Source organism: Bufo gargarizans, chromosome 7 (genome assembly GCF_014858855.1).
Source record: "Bufo gargarizans isolate SCDJY-AF-19 chromosome 7, ASM1485885v1, whole genome shotgun sequence".
Classification (NCBI taxonomy): Eukaryota; Metazoa; Chordata; class Amphibia; order Anura; family Bufonidae; genus Bufo; species Bufo gargarizans.
In genome coordinates, this window is record NC_058086.1 from 94,157,940 (window position 1) to 94,182,806 (window position 24,867).

Sequence of the window (24,867 nt, forward strand, 5' to 3'; positions counted from 1 at the left end):
TCCAGACCTTGGGGGACCTGCGGAAGCAGTGGACTGAGTCTGGAGTAGAAACATCCAGAGCCACCGTGTACAGGCGTGTGCAGGAAATTGGCTACAGGTGCCGCATTTCCCAGGTCAAGCCACTTTTGAACCAGAAACAGCGGCAGAAGCGCCTGACCTGGGCTACAGAGAAGCAGCACTGGACTGTTGCATGTCATTCGGAAATCAAGGTGCCAGAGTCTGGAGGAAGACTGGGGAGAGGGAAATGCCAAAATGCCTGAAGTCCAGTGTCAAGTACCCACAGTCAGTGATGGCCTGGGGTGCCATGTCAGCTGCTGGTGTTGGTCCACTGTGTTTTATCAAGGGCAGGGTCAATGCAGCTAGCTATCAGGAGATTTTGGAGCACTTCATGCTTCCATCTGCTGAAAAGCTTTATGGAGATGAAGATTTCATTTTTCAGCACGACCTGGCACCTGCTCACAGTGCCAAAACCATTGGTAAATGGTTTACTGACCATGGTCTTACTGTGCTCAATTGGCCTGCCAACTCTCCTGACCCGAACCCCATAGAGAATCTGTGGGATATTGGGAAGAGAAAGTTGAGAGACGCAAGACCCAACACTCTGGATGAGCTTAAGGCCGCTAGCGAAGCATCCTGGGCCTCCATAACACCTCAGCAGTGCCACAGGCTGATTGCCTCCATGCCACGCCGCATTGAAGCAGTCATTTCTGCAAAAGGATTCCCGACCAAGTATTGAGTGCATAACTGAACATAATTATTTGAAGGTTGACCTTTTTTTTTGTATTAAAAACACTTTTCTTTTATTGGTCGGATGAAATATGCTAATTTTTTGAGATGGGAAATTTTGGTTTTCATGAGCTGTATGCCAAAATCATCAATATTAAAACAATAAAAGGCTTGAACTACTTCATTTGGTGTGTAATGAATCTAAAATATATGAAAGTCTAATGTTTATCAGTACATTACAGAAAATAATGAACTTTATCACAATATGCAAATTTTTTTAGAAGGACCTGTATATCAGTGAGTCAATTATACAACAACATGATTGATACTTAATAAACAACAGTACAAAAAAATTATACAGGTCTCTAAAAAGTCATCATAGTGATCGTTCGTAAAGTGCCTAGTGCTAACAGTACATAAAGTGCATAATAAGGCTGACTGTCTTGTACTATAACATAAAGTCCATAAACCTTGTCAGCTGTTCATAATACATCCATGATTATTCATGATACATTAATTGTGCACATATGTGACGGGGGTATAATGATGAAGTAATACCCGAGAAAGTGATGTAGCCCACACATACTATCGCGCTGCTCAGCGCGTCTCCGTGGTGCAAGTGCGCATGTCCCGGTCGCATATACTACGTCAGACAGTGTCCGAGCAGCACCACGCTTGTTAGTGATGTCGCTACTGAATCACGCAACAGGCGCATAACAGTTACTTCTGCCGCGTCATATGCACTGCTGATCGAAAGAGGAGGCGCATGCGCACTCCTAACATTGATGCCCGTAGCCACCATAGTGCGGAAGGGAGGAGAGATTAGAGATATAGAGAGATAGATATAGAGATATATATAGAGATAGATAGATAGATATCTATATCTATCCCCAGCAGCCTGCATTTGTGGGAGGGGCTTGATCCTTTATCAGCCCTTCTCTCCCTCAACTGGTAGGCGTTCCAGTCTTCAATTTCCGGGTAGGAGAGTGACATGTGCAGTGTTCCCTCTAAGCCTTGGCAGCTGCTGAGCGGGGTCGGCTCAGAGCTGGGCACAGCGCCATCAAAGGTGGGCGATAGGAAAACCTAAGATAATTGTCACTTCAAAGAGCATACAAACCTTAGCGCCATCCCATACAATACAGTATAACCCCTGCACCATCCCGTACAATATACAGTATAGTCCTCTCTGTGATCACTGGACATTGGTCTCCATATAAAAACCATACAGGGGGAAAAAAAAATCTTTGATCCAGAGAACTTACATAGAAAAACTAATAACCAAGAGGCTAAACAAAACCCAGTTTCTGACCCTTATGTTAAAACATAACTTTCATTTTATTGCTCTAATACCTAAACACCTAAAGGAAAAAAAGAATTTAAAAAAGCTGCTGTTTCTCTAGATGACCTTATGTTGATAGTAGTGGTAATAGAGTCTCAAGGGTCTATAAAAGCATCTACACTATTTTTACAAATCATTGAGACTCTATTAACACTACTATCAACATAAGGTCATCTAGAGAAACAGTAGGTTTTATTTTTTTCCTTTCTCTTTAGGTGTTTAAATAGAACTTTAAATTAGATTGCTCTAACACCTAAAGGAGGAAAAAAGAAAGACTGGGCTGGGCTGGGGGCGCTGCTGTTGCTGTGGGCTGTGGCAGGGCCGGGGTGAAAAGGGGAGAAAAATAAGTTATAAAAAAGTCTGATAAATACCAGTGTGAATGAAGGACTGTTAAAAGGGGTTAATAACTACTGAAGGCCCTTCACAGTAGTTATTAACCCCTTTAAGCAGTCCCCCATTCACAGTATTTATTAACCACTTCAGCAGTCCCCCATTCACAGTATTTATTAACCACTTCAGCAGTCCTCCATTCACAGTATTTATTAACCCCTTCAGCAGTCCCCCCTTCACTGAAGAGGGGACTAGTGAAAGGGGTTAATAAATACTGTGAATGGGGGACTGCTGAAGTGGTTAATAAATACTGTGAATGGGGGACTGCTGAAGTGGTTAATAAATACTGTGACTGGGGGACTGCTTAAAGGGGTTAATAACTACTTTAAAGGGCCTTCAGTAGTTGTTAACCCCTTTTAACAGTCCTTCATTCACACTGGTATTTATCAGACTTTTTTATAACTTATTTTTCTCCCCTTTTCACCCCCGGCCCTGCCACAGCCCACAGCAACAGCAGCGCCGCCAGCCCAGCACAGTTTTTCAATTTCTTTCAGACCAGACACGGCCACTACCTCAGCAAACTCTGTGCCCACGCTCCTCAGAGTTCCCTTCCTTCTCCCACGAATCCTGCAGCGCCAATAAGTGCGCGAACAGCGGTGTGTGTGTGACGTCTGACGTTAAAGAACACAGTGACGACTGACGTTATGTAGGCGGCGCCCCGCTGTGCTGAGCCGCACAAGACTACGAGGAGGACGTCGGCGCCGTCACGCACATAAGTCTGACGAGTGACGACAAGAGCTGGCATTTTGCCAGCAGCGTTAGCGAACTAGGCTGAGTGAGCGGGCATTATAAAATTGTGAGCGGGGCCACAATAATTGCTGCGCGGCCGCCCACCCGCACAGCTTAGAGGGAACACTGGACATGTGCCTCCCTCGTTCTGCCGGCCGCCTCACGCTACAGCTCTGCTTCAAGTGGGTAAGTTGGGGAATCTGGTCGGTGCCAAGCCGAGCAGGGGACAGCGGCAGTCCTACCACCATGCGCACACTTCATCGATCGGCGGAGTGCGTTCCAGTGTGGAACGCATGCGCCTCCTGTTCCTGGATGCCGGCGTGATTCGTCCTAGCCCCATGGCAATTGGCGATACTGCTGCAGCGGCGTGCATTCCACCGTGAAACGGACGCGGCCCTAACCATGGCTGGCGACAGGCGGTTGGCCTGCTTCAATAGGCACATAGGCAGCGCTCAGCGGCGTGCGTTCTAGGGTGGAACACATGCGCCTCCTGGTCCTAGCTGCTTATTTTTGACCCACCCCCATGGCAGTCGCCGTTACTACTGCAGCGGAGTGCGTTCCACCGTGGAACGCACGCCCCCTCATCTTGGCTGGTGACAGGGGGTTGCCCGACTCCTGCGGGCGCCTATGCAGCGGTCAGTGGCGTGTGTTCCAGCGTGGAATGCTCGTGGCTCCTTGCCTGGCTGGCTGCATAGGTAGGCCCGTCTCTATACAAGTGCCGGTTCTGGGGGGAGCAGCATGCGTTCCACTGTGGAGCGCACGCGGCGCCTCCTCCTGGCTGCAGCACCTTCGGTTCCATGCCCTGGGGCTTTTGCTCAAAGTTCCACGGGTTCTTTAAATGTGAAACCACTATTTGTTTTTTCTTCCAGCCATAAACATAATTCCTGTTTTTATAAATGTTCAAGACCAGGTTAACTTTTGCCTGCGCGAGGGATCCACGTGCTAGCATCCCAGGTGGGGTGCGGCAGGGCCTTCTGCCATGCTCTTGGGGGCCATTGGGTAAAAAGAATAAAAATTATTTTTATATATATATATATATATATATATATATATATATATATATATATATATATATATATATATATATATATATATTATTTTTATTTTTAATTTTTTTACGGTTAAAAAATAAAAATCGTAAACACAAAACCACCACCTTAACCGCTAAGGTGGCCATCCTTTGCAGGATTCGCCCTGCTTCTTTTCAATTGCTCTCTACCTTGTTGCGCCCACGCCGGTTTCATCTACCTGGCACGCCCAGGCCACTGTTGTCATTGTGTTCATAGCCACTTAGATCTTTGTCACCAGGGCACAGTCGGTGGTCTTGACTTGTCACAGTGTCTCCCCTGGATCGTCAGCGTACACCTCAGGTCAATGTTCACAGTTAATTTGTTTCTTAGTCTATCCGGCCAGGTCAGGTTCTGCTAGTCCGTGTTACGGGTTCTATTTCAGGGACGCGTTTATCTCCATCTTACACCTCTTCAGGTCCCGTTACTCCATCACCTTTTTTTTTTTTTTTTTTTTTTATCTGTCACGCCGTTTATGTTTCAACAGCTCAACTATGTCTCGGGCCTCGGATGTAGATGACAGCCTATCTGTCTCGGGGTCAGTCATGTCAGGCCAAGCTGGTCCATCATCCTTAAGGAGTTAGACCATTCCGAAGTTGCTGGCGGAGCTTAACCGGAGAGGCATCCCGCACCCAGCCAGAAAGGCAGAACTATACAAACTCCCCATGATCAACACTAGCGCTTCTGTGGTGCAACCGGAGATGTCTTCCATCCAGCTATCACTGGTACAGCTGAAGTCTACCTTGAACTCGTTGGTCGACTCTGTAGCTGACGTCCGGGCGAGGGTGTCAAAGCTGGAATCCCGGCCATCCGTGGCACCCCGGCACCCGTCCCGCTGATCGCACTGTCCACTTCGGTTTGGCTGACACCAGGTACGCCCAGGCCCATTCCCCAGGTGGCCCCCTCGCATTTCATTCCTGACAATCTCAAGAGGGACATTCTGGCAGGGAAGGACGTTAATCTGGCATCGATCCTCATTGCCGCCCAGGATGTGCCCGAGAACAGGGTGATCAATTGTGGGGATGTGTCTGTGGTCCTCAGGGCCAAGGACTCTCGGCTTAACCGCAAGTTGTCTATTCATGAGTTTGTCTTAGCGTTTAGCCTCTTCAGAGACATTGTCTGCACCGCACAGCCTGAAAGGAGAGAAGAGCTGGACAGCTACTTGTATCTGGTCACTGACCTGGGTCACAAGTATGGTGGTTCAGCCTTCTACGACTACCATCGCTCCTTCTCGGCTAAGGCGGCAGCAGCTTTGGCACAGTTCCAATATGTCACCAGCTGGGCCTCCATTTACACAGAACTCTTCTGCCATCACTTCGCTGGCCTCAGGGCACCCACCTACGCAATGAGCCAGTCTATTTTTCACATGTCTGAATGGTGCCCAAATAACGCTCACCCGTCTCAGGACAGGGCTCTCCCGGGAACCTCTGGGTCTAAGCCGTCCAACCCCTCAACTGACAAACTTGGCCGACCCATTGTCTACTTAGGAAGGAGTCAGATCTGCAACAATTCGGGTGGTTGCTCCTATGCCAGTTGCAGATCTCTCCATGTGTGCTCCCTGTGTTTCAGAGCCCATCCGAGGTCCTCATGTCCTAAAAATGCAGCTAAAGGATCCTGACTAGCCGACATTAATGTGGACCTCTTGGCGGCTCTCCTTCGGGACCACCACGATCAGAACTTCGCGGCATTCCTGTTGGCATGGGTTCCACACAGGGCTCATTACACTGCCACAGGTTCCCTGAAAAGGCAGGAATCTGCCTCCATGGACCCAACGGGAACTAGCGAATTGATCCGGTCTGAGGTGGAGAAGGGTTTCCTCATAGGCCCTTTCCCGCAAATTCCCTTTGCGTCATGGCGCATCAACCCAATCGGCCTAGTGTCCAAGAAAAACACTAATAATAAAAAAAAAAAAAAAAAAAAAAAAAAAAAAAAAAAGGTTGATCTATGACCTGTCCACCCCTCACGTTTCTGCTATTTCCAACCTCAATTCCCTCATTCCGTTGGAGGAATTCGCCATGAGGTACTCCTCCATAGACGACGCCATACGAGCCATTCTGTTGCATGGCAGGGGCGCTTGGTTGGCAAAGGCAGACATCGCCGATGCGTTCAAGCTCCTTCCCATCCAACCACAGTTGTGGCAGTTCTATGGCATCGAGTGGGCCGACCAATATTACTTTGCCAACAGACTCACGTTCGGCTCTAAAAGTAGCCCCTGGTTATTCGACCAGTTTGCCAAGGCGCTACATTGGATCTTGGTCCATCACAGTGGCCTTCAGACGGTCATCCACTACCTAGATAACTTTCTGGTCATTGAGGGCCCGCAGGGCGGATCTGGCATTCTCGTATCCTCCTTAAGATGTTCGCCAGTCTAGATGTTCCAGTCGCCCAGGCCAAGACTGAGGGTCCCGCCACTAGGGACTCGTTTCTGGGCATCATCCTGGATTCTGTCAGCCTGCAGGTCAGCCTCCCGAAAGAGAAACTCACTCAGTGCCAAGAGGTCATTTCCCACGCTGCCTCCTCTGGGTACCTCACTAGGGTCAAGTTGCAATCTCTTCTGGGCCAGCTTAATTTTGCCTCTAGGATCATGCCCCAGGGCTCGTGTCGAGGCTACTCCAGCTTCTTCCCTCGGCACCCGAACAGAACAGCGTCATCCATTTGGACGGTCAGGCAGTGACAGACCTGGCCATGTGGGAGTTGTTCCTCTCCCAGTGGAACGGCATCTCCCTCTTCGTCCCTCCGTGGTCACCCTCTGACCCGAATATCTTTTCAGATGCCGCCGCATCCTGCGGTTATGCAGCCATATGGGGTCCCCATTGGCTGGTTGACCGTTGGCCCATGTCCATCCTGGAGGATGCCAAGTCCATCCGCACCTCCTCCCTGTTTGAGTTATACCCCATTGTCGCAGCTGTTCAGGCATGGGGGTCATCTCTGTGCTAACTCACCGGTGATGTTTGTTACAGACAATCAGGCTCTAGTCAACATCTTGGCCAAGGGTAGGGCTAAGTCCCAAAAGATCATGGCACTATTGCGCCAGCTGGCATGGCTTGCCCTGTCCCACAATTTCCATTTACATTGCAGCCACATTCCGGGTCAGCAAAACGTAGCGGCTGACGCGCTATCCCGGTTTAATTTCACCCTCTTTTTTCAGGTCATGCCAGAAGCAGATCAACTCAGATGTCCCACCCCGGCATTCAGTTCTCCGACAATGGACTAAATGCGCTCGTCTCCCAAGCATGGACTTGGCACAGCCGTCCCTCGCCCGTAATACAGCCAGGAACTATCAGGCCTGAGAACCTACCAGGAGTTTTCAAATCTGCACCTGCAGGGTGGCCTAGCGGACATCCCATACATCAAGGCCTTCATCGCCCATTGTCATCACCATTTGCATCTCTCATACAACACCATCAAGTTATACCTTGCGGGCGTCCAACCCCACACCATGCTCCGCAACCCGGGGGGGGGGCTCCATTTTTTCTGCGCATGCGGTCAAGGCTACCTTGCGAGGGGTCCAGAAAGGTAGGGTCAATCCCCCGTCCCATAGACAGGCTGTCACAGGGGAGATGTTTGCAAGCCTTTCAGTCTCCGGTGTTACGAGGTAATAAGATTCTTGAATTAACCATCTTTGTTTCCTTTTTGCCCCCTTATAGGCTGCTCTCGTACCCGACTTCAGGCACACCTCAGCCGATTTAGGTAGGCAATGAATGTGATTCATGCGTGCGCCGCTTAGGTCATCGGCTGGCGACTCTGCGGCTCACGCATGTCTCTATTCGGCCCGACTCTGATGATGCAATGCAGCCGAAACATGCGCAGAGGTAACCTGCAGACGTGTCGATCGGCACGATGTATGTGTGGGCCTCATCGATCATCCAGGTAGTAATTTGTTTCCTCCTCCCATTTATGATCACATTGATTAAAGTGTATGCACTGATTGCACATAGATGCGATACAGATGGATCTAATTATGCACATTTTATGGTGTTGTATGCAATGTATTTGATTTATAACATGCACTTTGTCACTTTACACTCCAGGGATGATTAGATTTTTTTTTTTTTAATGTATTTTGATACATTTTGCATTTGTATTTTTATTCTAATTACCAATGTTTTTTCACTGATTACCTTGATTGTTACACCTTTATATGTCTGCTGTTCATTTTGTACCAATGCTTGAGAAAGGCTCATGTATGAGCCGAAACGTCGCTCTGTGCCACTTGATGGGTGAATAAAGCACATTGACTCATTGAAAAGACCTTTGTAGTGCAGTCCAATTATATATACTGTTTTTCGCCCTATAAGACGCACCTAGGTTTTTGGGTTAGAAAATAAGAAAATATATATTTTTAACCAAAAGGTGTTTGGAACTAATGGTGGCCTATGGATGGCACTATTACTGGGGATCTGTGGACGACAGACACTGTACCCGGGGGGGGGGGGGGGTGGATTAGTGGCTGGCACTGTTAGAGGGGAGGGATCTGTGGACGACGGACACTGTTACGGGGGGGGGGGGGTATCTGTGGCTGGCACTGTTATACGGGGGGGGGGGTATCTGTGGCTGGCACTGTTATACGGGGGGGGGGGGGGGGTATCTGTGGCTGGCACTGTTATACGGGGGGGGGGGGGGTATCTGTGGCTGGCACTGTTATACGGGGGGGGGGGGGTATCTGTGGCTGGCACTGTTATACGGGGGGGGGTATCTGTGGCTGGCACTGTTATACGGGGGGGGGTATCTGTGGCTGGCACTGTTATAGGGGGGGGGGCCGATTAGTGGCTGGCACTGTTACAGGGGAGGGGGGGGGGGCGATCTGTGGACGACTGACACTTACAGGGGGGGGGGGGGGAATCTGTGGACGACGGACACTGTTACGGGGGGGGGGATCTGTGGATGACGGACACTGTTACAGGGGGGGGGGAATCTGTGGATGACGGACACTGTTACGGGGGGGGGGGAGAATCTGTGGATGACGGACACTGTTACGGGGGGGGGGGGAGAATCTGTGGATGACGGACACTGTTACGGGGGGGGGGGGGAGAATCTGTGGATGACGGACACTGTTACGGGGGGGAAATCGACAGACACTGTTACAGGGGGGGGGAATCTGTGGATGACGGACACTGTTACGGGGGGGGGGGGGGGAAAATCGACAGACACTGTTACAGGGGGGGGCCGATTAGTGGCTGGCACTGTTACAGGGGAGGGGGGGGGGGGGATCTGTGGACGACGGACACTTACCAGGGGGGGGAATCTGTGGACGACGGACACTGTTACGGGGGGGGGGGGGAATCTGTGGACGACGGACACTGTTACAGGGGGGGGGGGGAATCTGTGGACGACGGACACTGTTACGGGGGGGGGGGGGGGAATCTGTGGACGACGGACACTGTTACGGGGGGGGGGGGGGAGGTGATCTGTTATACATGTGCCATCCACAGACCCCCACTCCTTAACTGTGCCATCCACGGATGTTATCCCCCCGTCGCTCCAGTATACAAATATAAAATGTCTTATTCAATTAAAAGTGATTACACATGCCCCCTCACTCCTATTAGTAACGTACATCCTAACAGCTTCAGTAGAATGCCAGCAGGCAGGCCAGACAGCCGGCGCGTCACTCACTGACGTCACTTGCCTGCGCCTCCTGCTTCATTCATAAAGTAGGTGGCGCAGGCACGTGCCATCAGGGAGTTACGCTGCCGCCCGGCCTGCCTGCCGACATTCTACTGAAGCTGTTAGGATGTACGGTACTAATAGGAGTGAGGGGGCATGTGCAATCACTTATTTGAATAAGACATTTTATATTTGTGCAGCACTGGAGCGGTGGGACGGGGCTATAGTACAGTGACTGCACCGCCCCGCCGCAATTGCCGGCGCCCAGCTCCTCCTCCCAGTCCCTCCCCCGCTCGCTCATCGCAGACTGCGATGTTAAACTGTCAGCATTCGCCCCATAAGACGCATGATACGGAATAATAATAAAAAAAATTATATATATATATATATATATATATATATATATATATATATATATATATACACACATATACATACATATACACACACACACACATATATACACATATGCATATACACAGTCAGGTCCATAAATATTGGGACCGACACAATTCTAACAATTTTGGTTCTATACACCACCACAATGGATTTGAAATGAAACTAACAAGATGCGCTTTAACTGCAGACTGTCAGCTTTAATTTAAGGGTATTTGCATCCAAATCAGATGAACAGTGTAGGAATTACAACAGTTTGCATATATGCCTCCTATTTTAATTTTTACTATGACTAAAATTTGTAAACAATAAAAATATAAAGAACATGGTCATGTCCCAAAACACTCCTACTAAAATATAAATATTTATGCAATATGGTAAAAGCATAAAGGTGTAAAAAAAGGCCCATTTCCATTTTTTTCCATCGGTTCACCTCCCAAAAAAATAAAATAAAAAATATGGAAATGGAAGGCCACCAAACGGATACCCAGTGCAAATGCAGATGAGGGAAGGTAGTAACGTGGGAACTACCAAGGCATGCAGGGTGGTTATGAACCATGAGCAAGAGAAGAAAAAAAAAAAAAAAAAAAAAAGGACAGGAGAAGACTAGGCTAGGTCTAAGCCCATTCCCAGTCTGAGACTGGCGCTATACAGAAGTAGCCAAGGATTAAGTGGCTGTGCAAAAACTCTGCTTGAGGAGGAAGCCAGGCAAGGGGAGTCACATTGTATTGCTAGCCCCATACCCCAGCAGAGGAGGAGGCCACCCGCAGAGGCCACCGAATTCAGTGCTAGAAGAGTCCACCACCTGATGAAAGAGCTGAGCACTAAGAACCCAAGTATGTAGTGGTAATGCAATACCACTCCCATAGTAGTAGCCAGCGCTTGCCCAGTCAGTGCAAAACTGAGGGGGTAATGCATGCGACAAGTACTGCTGGCCACCGTAGATGCAATCTTGGGGGATTGCTTCAGATTCATGTCAGGGTCTGATCAGTGATTGCCGCCCTCCCCCCCCCCCCCACCCTCGGACAGACCTTCACCTGAGGGAGGGTGTGTCCGAGCGTGATTCAGGGCGGAAGGGTGAGGGTTGAGAGATATTCAAGGAAAAAAAAGATGTCCTACTGTGGTTCGCTTGCGTGTAGGGCTACACCTCAGAATATCGCCCCTGGAAGTTATGGACTGGTGGACTGCACAGGTGGGGCCTTATCAACCAAACTACCCAGGGGGTGGAATGGGAACTTCTAGAGGTCTCACCACCAGATTGCGAAGGCGGTGCATTATCAACCAAACAACCCCGGAGGGTGGATGGGAGGTCTAGCAAACCCCCCCCCCACTGGATTGCGCAGGTGGAGAATTATCAACCAAACGACCCAGAGGGCGGATTGGGAACTATGTGAGGTCCTCCTTATCAGAGATCGGACATGGGCCCAGTCTGGGACCACACAGACAGGGTGGTCCTGCGGTGATGAGGGCTGAGGAGGGGGACCCGTATGGACGCACATTCATTATTATTTTTTTATTGAAAAGTAGGAAGCCGGCCTCATGACACGAGGCAGGAAGGGATTAAATTCCTCCACATTATGGGACACTGTACTAGAGGTAGAACCCCAGATAATCAGGTGCCGGCCTAAAGAGGTGGCTGGCCAGGATAGGGTTAAGGCTGTCTAAAGGACCGGTGGGTGGAGCTCAGCAGGTGCCTGGGGGAGGGGAAAGCAGGGCGGGAAGGAATCTCGCCAGAGTGCCCCCCCCCCCCCCCCCCCGGGGGCGAAGGCTGCGGCCCAGCAGCGGTCCAAAGAGAGTGCCCCTCCCTGCGCACAGCCGATCAGGAGAGGCCATCAAATTCTGCACTGGCCGGGTCACAGAGGGACCGAAGCAATGCAAATGCGCCTGGCCGGACAGGGGGAGTCCACCGCGCCGATACCAACTCCGGGCAGACAAAAATGCGGGCTGGAACACCGATGCGGTGCACAGACGATCGCGCTGCGGTTAACCCCCTCCAGAGCGGCGCGCCGACGTCCGCTCCCGAAAGGGGTGGATCATGGCGGTAGATGTCGGGGAGCGGGAGCCTTCTCCGCTCCCCCTCTGCATGTCTGACCGAGCGCCCCATCCACAGCTGGGCGCTTAGCCCAGTGCCATTAACCCCCTATGTGCGGCATATGGAGTCTTGATTCAGGGAGGAAGGGTGTTCATTGATGCTAGCCCCATCAACATTGGTAGAGCGGGTCTTGATATTCCTTGTAAAGGGGGAAATGACTCTACAGACCAGAACCCCCTGAGTATAGGCTACTCAGATAATGAACGAGGGAGGGAGAACAGTGTTAATACTTACCTAGTTCCGTGTACTCACCTCTCTTTATCCTGTTCTCTTCTCCTGTTGCCATTTTCACCCTTCCTCTGGTCTGATATATATATCCCCCCAATGAATACGGGCGAGAAATCATCTTACCTGCCCAGTGCCGCGGTCACGCCCCCATCATTCTGGCATGCGCTGCACTGTCACATGACTGCTCCGCTCCCCGTTTCTAATATATACTAGGGAGCGCTTCCATAAAAGAAGCGCCCACTAGTATTTGTCTTATAAAGCGGAAAATGATCATTACGTACAGGTAATGTTGTTTTCCAGAGTCCATAACAGCACCAGGAGAGAGGTATCCACCTCCCAGGACAGGAAACCCACAGGTATAAATCTTCACAGACGCTACTCCTCAGTGGTTTTCATAGACTAGACATCTTCAGTACATCCGGACCAGCTCCATCCCATGGTTTTGGTCATTATCCGAGTTTAGTACTATAGCCATTATAGATATATATGTAAATGTTGCCTCTCGATAAAAGATGGCTAAAAGAAGTAGAGGTCACTACCTCAGGTGAAAAAATCCCACTACGTAGCCACATGGACTGCAGCACATCTCATGTAATTTACATGCTGCAGTGTCCATGTGGCCTTCAATAAGTGGCGCACACCACCCAGAGCCTTAGAGACGGTATCAATTCCCACCGCTCAAATATAACAAAAAAATATATACATGAAACAGTGTCTCAAGACACTTCGCACAAGTCCACTCTGGCAGTGCATCTTCTCTGAGCTTGACCCCTATAGAATGGATTCCGAATTCCTTTCGGTAATTATGTAAAAAAGAAATGTACTGGATTTTCCGTTTCAAGTCTCTCATTCCGTTCGGCCTCAAAGAATCCCTAGAACACAATAAATACTAATGATCAACCACTATTAAGCCACAAGTAAAATGATCCGTAACTTTTGTCCCTTGGCCCAATATATTAGGACGCATCAGTACATTAATTTAGCTGATTACATTTTTATTTATGCCCCCCTCATACATGGTGTCTCTATACATACAGTACAGACCAAAAGTTTGGACACACCTTCTCGTTCAAATAGTTTTCTTTATTTTCATGACTATGAAAGTTGTAGATTCACCCTGAAGGCATCAAAACTATGAATTAACACATGTGGAATTATATACATAACAAAAAAGTGTGAAACAACTAAAAATATATGTAATATTCTAGGTTCTTCAAAGTAGCCACCTTTTGCTTTGATTATTGCTTTGCACACTCTTGGCATTCTCTTGATGAGCTTCAAGAGGTAGTCACCTGAAATGATCTTCCAACAGTCTTGAAGCAGTTCCTAGAGATGCTTAGCACTTGTTGGCCCTTTTGCCTTTACTCTGCGGTCCAGCTCACCCCAAACCATCTCGATTGGGTTCAGGTCCGGTGACTGTGGAGGCCAGGTCATCTGGCACAGCACCCCATCACTCTCCTTCATGGTCAAATAGCCCTTACACAGCCTGGAGGTGTGTTTGGGGTCATTGTCCTGTTGAAAAATAAATCATGGTCCAACTAAACGCAAACCGGATGGAATAGCATGCTGCTGCAAGATGCTGTGGTAGCCATGCTGGTTCAGTATGCCTTCAATTTTGAATAAATCCCCAACAGTGTCACCAGTAAAGCACCCCCACACCATCACACCTCCTCCGCCATGCTTCACGCAGGGAACCAGGCATGTAGAGTCCATCCGTTTACCTTTTCTGCGTCGCACAAAGACACGGTGGTTGGAACCAAAGATCTCAAATTTGGACTCATTAGACCAAAGCACAGATTTCCACTGGTCTAATTTCCATTCCTTGTGTTCTTTAGCCCAAACAAGTCTCTTCTGCTTGTTGCCTGTCCTTAGCAGTGGTTTCCTAGCAGATATTCTACCATGAAGGCCTGATTCACACAGTCTCCTCTTAGCAGTTGTTCTAGAGATGTGTCTGCTGCTAGAACTCTGTATGGCATTGACCTGGTCTCTAATCTGAGCTGTTGTCAACCTGCGATTTCTGAGGCTGGTGACTCGGATGAACTTATCCTCCGCAGCAGAGGTGACTCTTGGGCCCCTTTCACACGGGCGAGTTTTCCGTGCGGGTGCGATGCGTGCGGTGAACGCACTGCACCCGCACTGAATCCTGACCCATTCATTTCTATGGGACTGTGCACACGAGCGGTGATTTTCACGCATCACTTCGCAGCATGCTCCTCTTTGTGCGTTTTTCACGTAACGCAGGCCCTATAGAAATGAATGGGAAGCGTGAAAATCGCATAGCATCCGCAAGCAAGTGCGGATCCGGTGCTATTTTCACGCATGGGTTCTAGGTGACAGTCTATTCACTGTATTATTTTCCCTTATAACATGGTTATAAGGGAAAATAATAGCATTCTGAATACAGAATGCTTAGTATAATAGTGCTGGAAGGGTTAAAAATAATAAAAAAGTTAACTCACCTTCTCCTCTTGTTCGTGTAGATGCCGGTCTGTTCTTTAGCTGTGGGCTGAAGGACCTGTGGTGACGTCAGATCACATGCTCCATCACCATGGTGATGGACCATGTGATTGGAGCATGTGATTGGAGCATGTGATCTGACATCACCTCAGGTCATTCAGCCCACAGCTAAAGAACAGACCGGCATCTTACGCGAACAAGAGGAGAAGGCGAGTTAACTTTTTAATTATTTTTAACCCTTCCAGCACTATTGTACTAAGCATTCTGTATTCAGAATGCTATTATTTTCCCTTATAACCATGTTATAAGGGAAAATAATACAATCTTCAGAACATCAATCCCAAGCCCGAACTTCTATGAAGAAGTTCGGGTACCAAACATGCGCGATTTTTCTCACGCGATTGCAAAACGTATGAAAATGTTTTGCACTCGCGCGGAAAAATCGCGCATTTTCCCGCAACGCACCCGCCTCTTATCCGGGCAAAAAACATGACGCCCGTGTGAAAGAGGCCTTGGTCTTCCTTTCCTGGGGCGGTCCGCATATGAGCCAGTTTCTTTGTAGCACTTGATGGTTTTTGTGACTGCACTTGGGGACACTTTCAAAGTTTTCCCAAATCTTAAACTAATGATGGCCACTTGTTTTTTTTTACTTAGAATTTGTATTATGGCAAGAAAAAAAAGCAGCTAACAGTCTATTCAGTAGGACTATCAGCTGTGTATCCACCTGACTTCTCCACAACGCAACTGATGGTCCCAACCCCATTTATAAGGCAAGAAATCCCACTTATTAAACCTGACAGGGCACACCTGTGAAGTGAAAACCATTTCAGGTGACTACCTCTTGAAGCTCATCAAGAGAATGCCAAAAGTGTGCAAAGCAGTAATCAAAGCAAAAGGTGGCTACTTTGAAGAACCTAGAATATGACATTTTCAGTTGTTTCACACTTTTTTGTTATGCATATAATTCCACATGTGTTAATTCATAGTTTTGATGCCTTCAGTGTGAATCTACAATTTTCATAGTCATGAAAATAAAGAAAACTCTTTGAATGAGAAGGTGTGTCCAAACATTAAAATATATTTTTTTATTTTTTTATTTTTTATTTTTTACTGCAACCCAGTGATGCAGGATCCAACACTAAAAAGAACCAAATGGAAGAGTAAGGTGGAAAAGAAACAGGGGGAGGGGGGGGGGGGGGGGAATTAAAGGTGGTGCTGTCATGGACTCCGGAAAACAACATTACCGGTACCTAATTATCATTTATCCCTTCGTCCTATGACAGCACCAGGAGATATCCCAGAGAGTGAAAAATTAGGGGGTGCCCACAGCCTGAAGGACTTTGCGTCCAAAGGAAAGATTAGACACTTCTGACAGGTTTAATCTATAGTGTCTATAGAAGGTAGAAGCAGAAGACCACGTTGCTGCTCTGCAAAAGTCTTGTATAGAAACCTCTGCCTTTTCTGCCCAGGAAGTTGCCACCGCTCTTGTAGAATGGGCCGACCAGCCAGACGGGACAGGTTCCTGCATAGAAAGATATGCCAAAGAAATAGCCTGCTTGATCCAACGGGCTAAAAGTACCTTTACTAGCTGATTTCCCCTTATTCTGGCCTGAAAATAAGACAAACAACAAAGAGGACTTCCTCCAACCTTTTGTAGCCTCTAGGTACCGTAGGACACATTCTCTAACATGCAAAGAATGGAAATCTGCCTCTACCTCGTTACTCGGATTCTCATAGAAGGAAGGAAGAATCACTTCCTGACTTCTATGGAATTCCGATACTACTTTGGGTAAAAAAGCTGGGTCTGGCCTAAGACGGACACAATCATCTTGGAAAATCGTATATGGAGGGCTAATGGAAAGAGCCTGAAGCTCACTAATTCTCCTGGCTGATGTAATAGCTACCAAAAAAATACATTTCAAGGTCAGGAACTTAATTGGCAGAGAATCTACAGGACTAAAGGGAGGTTTAACCAAGGCCCTTAACACCAGATTAAGATCCCAAGGAGGAGTTTTGAAATTCCTTGCAGGGAGACTCCTAGATACCGATTTACAAAACCTTATAATCCAAGGATGACACGCTAACCTGTAATCGAATAGAACACCGAGAGCGGCAACCTGGACCTTGATAGTAATTAGCGCTAGGCCTTTCTCCACATCTCCTTGAAGAAAATCCAAGATTTTACTTAACTGAAGAGGGTAGGATGTGCAAGGAGGTACTCCTAGAAACGTAAAAAAGGTGATCCAAGTTCTAGCATAGATATTAGTAGTCACCGGCTTCCTACTTAACAGCATGGTAGCAACCACCGATTCAGAAAGACCTCTATCTAGTAAAAGGCGACGCTCAAAAGCCACGCCGTCAAATGGAGCCTTTTCACAGGGGGGGGGGGGGAATAGGACCTTGAAAAAGAAGAGCTGGGATCTCCGGAAGGACCCAAGGATCTGCTACTGACATGACCCTCAGCCAATAGAACCCCGCTCGACGTGGCCAGAAGGGAGCAATCATGATGATTCTGGCTTAGTCTTCCCTGACCTTTTTGAGAACCCTCGGTATCAGCTGAAGTGGAGGGCAGGCATACAATAAACCCCGACTCCAAGGCTGAACCAAAGCGTCTATCGCCTCTGTTTGATCCCTGGGAGACCGGAAGTAGAATCTTTTTACCTCGCTGTTCTCCCTGGTGGCAAAAAGATCTACTTGAGCCATCCCCCAAACCTGACAATCTTGCTGAAAACAGAAGGGTTCAGAGACCATTCCCTGATCCAGAGATCGACGGCTTAGAAAATCGGCCTTCCAATTGTCCACACCTCTGATATGAAGGGCCAAGAGGAATAAAGCTACCCCCTCCACTAGGGAAAAAAAATCTGAACCGCCAGGGACATGGACTGGGTACCACCCTGATGATTCAGATATGCTACGACGAAAGCATTGTCGGATAAAATTCTCACATGTCGACTCCTGATCAGAGGGAGTAACTCCTGAAGGGCCAGAAAGACTGCCATAAGCTCTTTTTGATTTGAAGAACTGTCCAACACCCGGCAGTCCCACAATCCTTGAAGCAAGGTCTCTCCCACATGAGCCCCCCACCCTAACTGGGCTGGCGTCTGTGGCAACTATAAGGGGATCTTCGATCCTCCAGGGGACTCCCTGCCCCAGGTTCTTTAGTGACAGCCACCACTTCACTGTCTGACAAGTCTGGGCCGATATCACTATCCTGCTTTCCAGGTCCTCTATTTTTCCTGACCAGTTGCCCAAAATTTCTTCTTGGAGGGCTCTGTAATGGATCTGAGCCCATTGAACTGCAGGTATACAGGCAGTCAGAGTTCCTAGTACTGACATCCCCTTCCTTATGGACACACATGGACTGTTTATCAGGGTGTGAACCACTGACCTTATTTTCAGAATTTTTTCTGATGTTAGGAAGGATCTCTGAGACACTGAATCCAGTAAGATTCCCAGGAACTGTTGTTTCTTTTCTGGAATCAGTCTCGACTTTTCTCTGTTCAGGATCCAGCCCAGGGTTGTCAAGATTTCTACCACCTGTTGGACCTAAAATAAGCATCTCTGGTAAGACAGTGCGACAATCAGAAAGCCGTCCAACTATGGGACAAACAGGATATCTTTTTCCCTGATATGGGCTGCCATCTCTGATACTAACTTCGTAAAAATCCTTGGCGCCATCGAAATTCCGAAAGGTAATACCTGGAATTGAAAGTGCTTCAGCATCCCCTGGAACCTTAAGGCCACTCTGAGATACTTCTGGTGCCCTGGAAAAATTGGAAGGTGATAGTAGGCATCTTTCAGGTCTAACACTGCCATAAAACAGTCCTTGTAAAGAAGCTGAATTACCGTCTTTATAGACTATTTTTAAGCGTTGGTATACCAGGTACTCGTTTAGAGACTTCAAGTTTATCATAGTTCTGTATTCTACACTTATTTTTATTTATTTTTTACTAAAAACAGTTGAATAATATCCTGTGCCCCTTTCCTCTTCTGGACATTGAACGAGTTGCGCCTTTTTGAACGAGTTTTGAGACCACCTTTTCTAAGGCAGTCTGAGCTGACTGATCTACTTGTGTAATTTTGAATTGTTGCGGAGGGAACTTTTTGAACTCTAGCTTGAATCCTTCTTCTAATGAACGCAGGATCCACGCGCTGTTGGATATTCTGGACCAGGCTGGGAGAAAAGATTGTAATCTTCCTCCCACCATGGCGTCATTGGGAGCTGTCTTTCTTAGGGGGGTCCCTGGATTGATTTTTGAACAGGAGCCCTTTGGACCTGGAGAATTTCCATTTGTCAGTTCCATTTGCTGGACTCCTATTCCTATCCCCATTTCCTCTGCCTCTCTGGGAAAAACGGTCCTGCTTACGAAAGGACGACTGAAAAGAAGACGGGAACCCCTTTTTATCCCCCGCCTTCTCTAATATGTCGTCCAAGGAAGACCCAAACAAATATTTCCCCTCACAAGGAATACCACATAAGCGATTTTTTGAGGCCACATCCCCTGACCAATTCTTGAGCCAAATACGAGCGGAATTAGCCATGGATGAAGCCCTAGCAGACAACCTAACTGCATCTGCAGAGGTGTCTGCCAGAAAGAAAAAGAAAAAAAAAAAAAAAAAGAAAAAGCGGCTGCTTTTTCAATAGACTGATTCTAATAATTTATCCCTAGGAGTCTTATCCCAGATCTGCGTCTCCAACTGTTTAATCCACAATATTTGTGCCCTAGCAGTACAGGTAGAAGCTATGTTAGGCTTGAAGGATGCACCTATGGATTCCCATGTTCTCTTTAAAAAAAGCTGTCAGCCTTTCTGTCCATCGGATCCTTAAGATTGCCCAAATCATCAAAGGGTAGGGATGACCTTCGAGACACTTTAGCTATGGGCACATCAATTTTGGGAGCCCTATCCCATAGGGAACATTCACCTTCCTCTTCCTCAAACGGATATTTCCTTTTGATTACTGATGGGATAAAGCTTCTTTAAGCCGGATGTTTCCACTCTCTATTCATCATGGCCCCTACATTCTTGTGGATAAAAAAAGCTCTTTGTTTCTTAGGCCCCATGCACACGGCCGTGTTTCACGGCCGTGTGCGGGCCGTGGTAACCGCGGCCTGGATCCCTCCTGAGAGCAGGAGTGCACGGAGTCACTGGTTGCTATGACGCCGTGCGCTCCCTGCTGCCGGCACAGTACAGTAATACACTGGTATAGATCATACCAGTGTATTACTGTATTGCGGCGGCAGCAGGGAGCGCACGGCGTCATAGCAACCAGTGACGCTGTGCGCTCCTGCTCTCAGGAGGGATCCAGGCCGCGGTTCCACGGCCCGCACACGGCCTTAGTCTGCAGGCCCCCAAACATGATATCCTGAATCGAGCGAATCTCCTTTGCACTCTCCAGATTCATAGTTGCCCTGACTGCCTTGATTAATTGTTCTACCTCCTGAACACAAAAACACAAAAAAAGGGCCTACCACTGCATTCCTCATCTGAAGAGGATGTAACGGACTCCATTTCAGCGCTTTCAATTGAAAAAGATGCGCTATCTTTGGTGCTTTTCCACCTGTGCTCTTTACTTGACATAAGACTTAAGTAACTCTTCTCTGATCATTTTCTTCATACATTTGACCATACTAGGGGATTCCTCCACTATGGTACTCTCAATACATCCTTTACATAGGGGTTTAGTGTATGAAGCATCTAGTTTAGCCTTACAGATACCACATTCCTTATGACGTATCTTAGCGGTAGCTTTTCTGGGTTTCTCAGTCAGACCGTGGAAATTTAAACAAAAACATCACGATCTTCAGAGAAAAAAGATAAATGTAGATCACTTACATTTCTTCAGGCCCATACCCATTCCTACCATAGGTGCAGGGGTGACTGGGTCCTTAGGGTTTTCTCCAGAACTCTCCATGCTAGAAATATCCCTCTAGCCCTGGATCTGGAAGACCCCAGCAAAGATCATAGGTGAGACTGGCTGGATACTGGCTTAATCCTTAGAGCCTGCACAGGAACGCCAGGCAGAAGCTGTGTGCTGCTCTGGACGCTCTGCTCCTTCCCCTTTTAAACTTGCCGCCTCCTCCCTAAGCTCTGCCCCTTCCTGCATCCTGGATCTTCACTTCCTGGTTGTATCTTCTGTCCTGCGCCGCACATGTCCTCGGGATGGCTTCCTATTCAGGTACAGAGCGGGGAGGGATTGAAGGGAAAGTAGAGAGGGCTTCCACCCTGATTTCCAGCCATCCGTCTCCCTCCACGGTGTGGAGCAGGATCACCCGGCGCACACCACCTCCAGCCAGCCTGCAATGCCGAAAGGGAGAAACTACTCCCCACTGAAAACAACACCTGTAGGTTGTCCCTCCTAGGACAGGAAACCACTGAGGGGGGGGGGGGGGGGGGGGTCTGAAGATTTATACCTGTAGGTTTCCTGTCCTGGGAGGTGGATCCCTCTCTCCTGGTGCTGTCATAGGACGAAGGGAAAAATACAGTAACTCTTTCGAGGAGGGAGATGGGAAAAACAATGATCACTATAACAGTTATTCCTCCTTCATTTAGTTCTATTGATTGATTGATTCTATCTATCAGTAGCACATCCCTCATTACACAGAGAGATGCCAGATTATACTGCCAGTTATCCGGAATGAGCGCTCTTATGAAGACTTGTTCCCAATAATTGACCTGAATATCCCACAGTGTATTAGGAGCTTAAAGGGATTTCCCAGTACAAATGTATTTCTAAACACGGCCCCAGAAACCGAAGAGTTAAACTTACCTGCTCCCCGCTGATTCGATCCTCTGCACTGCCCCTGCAGTGCATGATCATGGTCACATACACCTCTCAAGCCAATGACTGGCTTCAGCAGTGATGTGGCCACAAGCAGTGTGTCACCACTGAAGCCAGTCATTTACAGGAGCGGTGTATGTAACCATGTCCATGCACTGACAGGTGTAAACAGCGCAGGAACCAGAAGATAGAGGCAGAGTGGGCCAGGGTGGCATGGAGCAGGTAAGTATGAATCTTCTGTTTCAGTGGCCATGCTGCAGGAAAAACCTGGAAAAGTGGTGAAATTTCCTTCCATCCTGCCTCCTATTCATAAATGCAGAGAACGGAGCTCATTAGTATTACCACCTCTTGCCCCCCAGTTACAGATGCCATGTAAAAACCAGTAAGCACTTTCCCTTACTAGTAGGGAAAGCGCTTACTGGTTAACACTTTAACTACCAGGTCTGAAAGGACACTTTAGTGTTTTATGTGTTGGGACTACCAAAATTATTTTTTAAACAATTTTTTACTTGACACATAGGGCTTTATAATATTTTTTTTTTAGTTTTATTTGGGGGGGGGGGGGGGGGGGACTGTACAAAACTTTTTAAAAAGTATTTTTTTTTTTCAAACTATAGCTATATTTCTTTAAATATGCAAACTAACACAAACATAAATATAATATATATAATTAGTTCCCTAATTTGTGTTGGTCTTTTTTTTTTTTATATAATATGTATGGTTTCAAGTGAATGGGGCGATAGCTGACGGTTTTGGTTGGCGTTTTTTCTTATGTACTTTTTTTTAACTTAAAGGGGTTGTCCGGGTTCAGAGCTGAACCCGGACATACCCTTATTTTCACCCCGGCAGCCCTCCTGAGCCTGGCATCGGAGCATCTCATGCTCCGATGCACTCCAGTGCCCTGCGCTAGATCGCGCAGGGCACAGGCTCTTGTGTTTTCAATAACACACTGCCGGGCGGTAACTTCCGCCCAGCAGTGTGTTCGGTGACGTCACCGGCTCTGAGGGGCGGGCTTTAGCTCTGCCCTAGCAGTTTTACTGGCTAGGGCAGAGCCAAATCCCGCCCATCAGTGCCGGTGACGTCACCGGGCTGCCTATCAGCCCCATGGTGAGCCCGGTTCGTCACCGGAACTCAGAAAAATTCCTTTGCCCTGCGCGATTTAGCGCAGGGCAAAGGAGAGCATCGGAGCATGAACTGCTCCGATGCTCATGTCAGGGGGGCTGCCTGGGTGAAAATGGAGGGATGTCCAGGTTCAGCTCTGAACCTGGACAACCCCTTTAATTTTTAAAATATTTCTGCTACAAGATATATTCCCCCAAAGGTAATAAAGACCTTTGGGGGACACTTTGTTAATTTGTCACTTTTTCCTTTTATTTGTATTTTATTAATATTTTATTGTATTATTTTTTTATAATTGGTTTAATTACTTATTTTATATATTTATACCTTGTTCATCGGGTGATCGAAAGCACATTTATTGGGATTATAAGGAACGAGTGTTCGCAGGAACCACGCCAGGCTTTGGCTTATAATCACTGATGGAAAACACTAATGAAACACTTATGTGTGAATAAGACCTAAGAGTTCTGTGGTTAGGAAATGTGACTGATCAGTTTAATTTGATATTAACCCTTTGAGGACCATAAGAGTACCGTCATCAATATAAAAATTATTCTATTTTTTTCCATTTAAGAATGTATTTGAACAATAAATAAAACCATTTCCACACTTGTGTCATTTTTGAAGGAGTAGTTATGACACGGGACAAATGTGACTATTTAGATTACTTTTAAAGGGGTTGTCCAGGTTCAGAGCTGAACCTGGACATACCTCCATTTTCCCCCCGCCAGCCCCCCTGACATGAGCATCGGAGCAGTTCATGCTCCGATGCTCTCCTTTGCCCTGCGTTAAATCGCGCAGGGCAAAGGCATTTTTCTGAGTTCCGGTGACGTACCGGGCTCTCTATGGGGCTGACAGGCAGCCCGGTGACGTCACCGGCACTGATGGGCGGGATTTGGCTCTGCCCTAGCCAGTAAAACGGCTAGGGCAGAGCTAAAGCCCGCCCCTCAGAGCCGGTGACGTCACCGAACACACTGCTGGGCGGAAGTTACCGCCCGGCAGTGTGTTATTGAAAACAAAAGAGCCCGTGCCCTGCGCGATCTAGCGCAGGGCACTGGAGCGCATCGGAGCATGAGATGCTCCGATGCCAGGCTCAGGAGGGCTGCCGGGGTGAAAATAAGGGTATGTCCGGGTTCAGCTCTGAACCCGGACAACCCCTTTAATGGAAGGCCAAAAGAAGCTAAAAATTTTTGTTATGGCAACTGAAGTTCGTACACTTCAGTTGCTGTAACTAAGCCATTTCATGAAATAACTGTCAAAAAGCTAGATCCATCTGTTGATAAGAATTTATATTTTGACTCAAACAAAAAAAAAACAAAAAAAAACAGTATTTTAAGTTCTTAAATCAGACGATACAGCCAATTGAAAAAAAAAAATGGGACATACGTCCCTTGGTCCTCAAAGGGTTAACTTACATTTAGAACATACTTTTGCTGCATTGGTGACTTTCACACATCTCTCTTACAAAAAAGGAAAAGAAAAAAAAAAGTCTTACTAACAGTTCCACCTCCTTTTTTGACAGCTCGTCATCTTCTCTCGCCCTTATACTAGGTGGTTCGGATGTGATTTCTTTGTTGTCCGCTACAGGTTCTTTAGGTTTTTCTTCAAGTGCTTTTCTAACTTGGGTAGAGTTAGGTAAGTGTACCCGGGATGATGTATTCTTCTGAAAGGATGGGGAATGATGGGCTTTATCTTTCTTAGGAAACGTTTGATGCTGCGGATGACTTAAAAATGCTTCAGACAAACAAGCATCTGGACCCCTAGGGTAAGGCAATTCTGTTAAAATATAGAAATTGTAAATATAGTTAGGTCCATATATATTTTTTGACAGAGACAACATTTCTAGTTTTTGTTCCGTATATTACCACAATGGATTTTGAACAAAACAATTCAGGTGCAGTTAAAGTTCAGACTTTCAGCTTTAAAGGGCTTCTGT

General features: G+C 47.5%; 1 protein-coding gene across 5 annotated transcripts in view; it reads right to left on the bottom strand.

Moving 5' to 3' along the window:
- Positions 1–24,867, bottom strand: part of GORAB (golgin, RAB6 interacting) — a 255,671-nt gene that overhangs the window by 211,024 nt on the left and 19,780 nt on the right. For 4 of the 5 annotated variants that reach the window (XR_006390885.1, XR_006390886.1, XM_044301548.1 and 1 more), the window contains exons 2-4: positions 24,431–24,707; positions 18,687–18,795; positions 18,420–18,577 (exon numbers count right to left, since the gene is read on the bottom strand). Coding sequence is in view for 3 of the 5 variants with exons in the window: in XM_044301548.1 (XP_044157483.1) it covers positions 18,420–18,577; positions 18,687–18,795; positions 24,431–24,707 (544 nt within the window). In the remaining 2 variants the exon portion in view is untranslated. The remainder of the gene's footprint in view (positions 1–18,419; positions 18,578–18,686; positions 18,796–24,430; positions 24,708–24,867) is intronic. The other variant, XM_044301549.1, reaches the window with a different exon arrangement.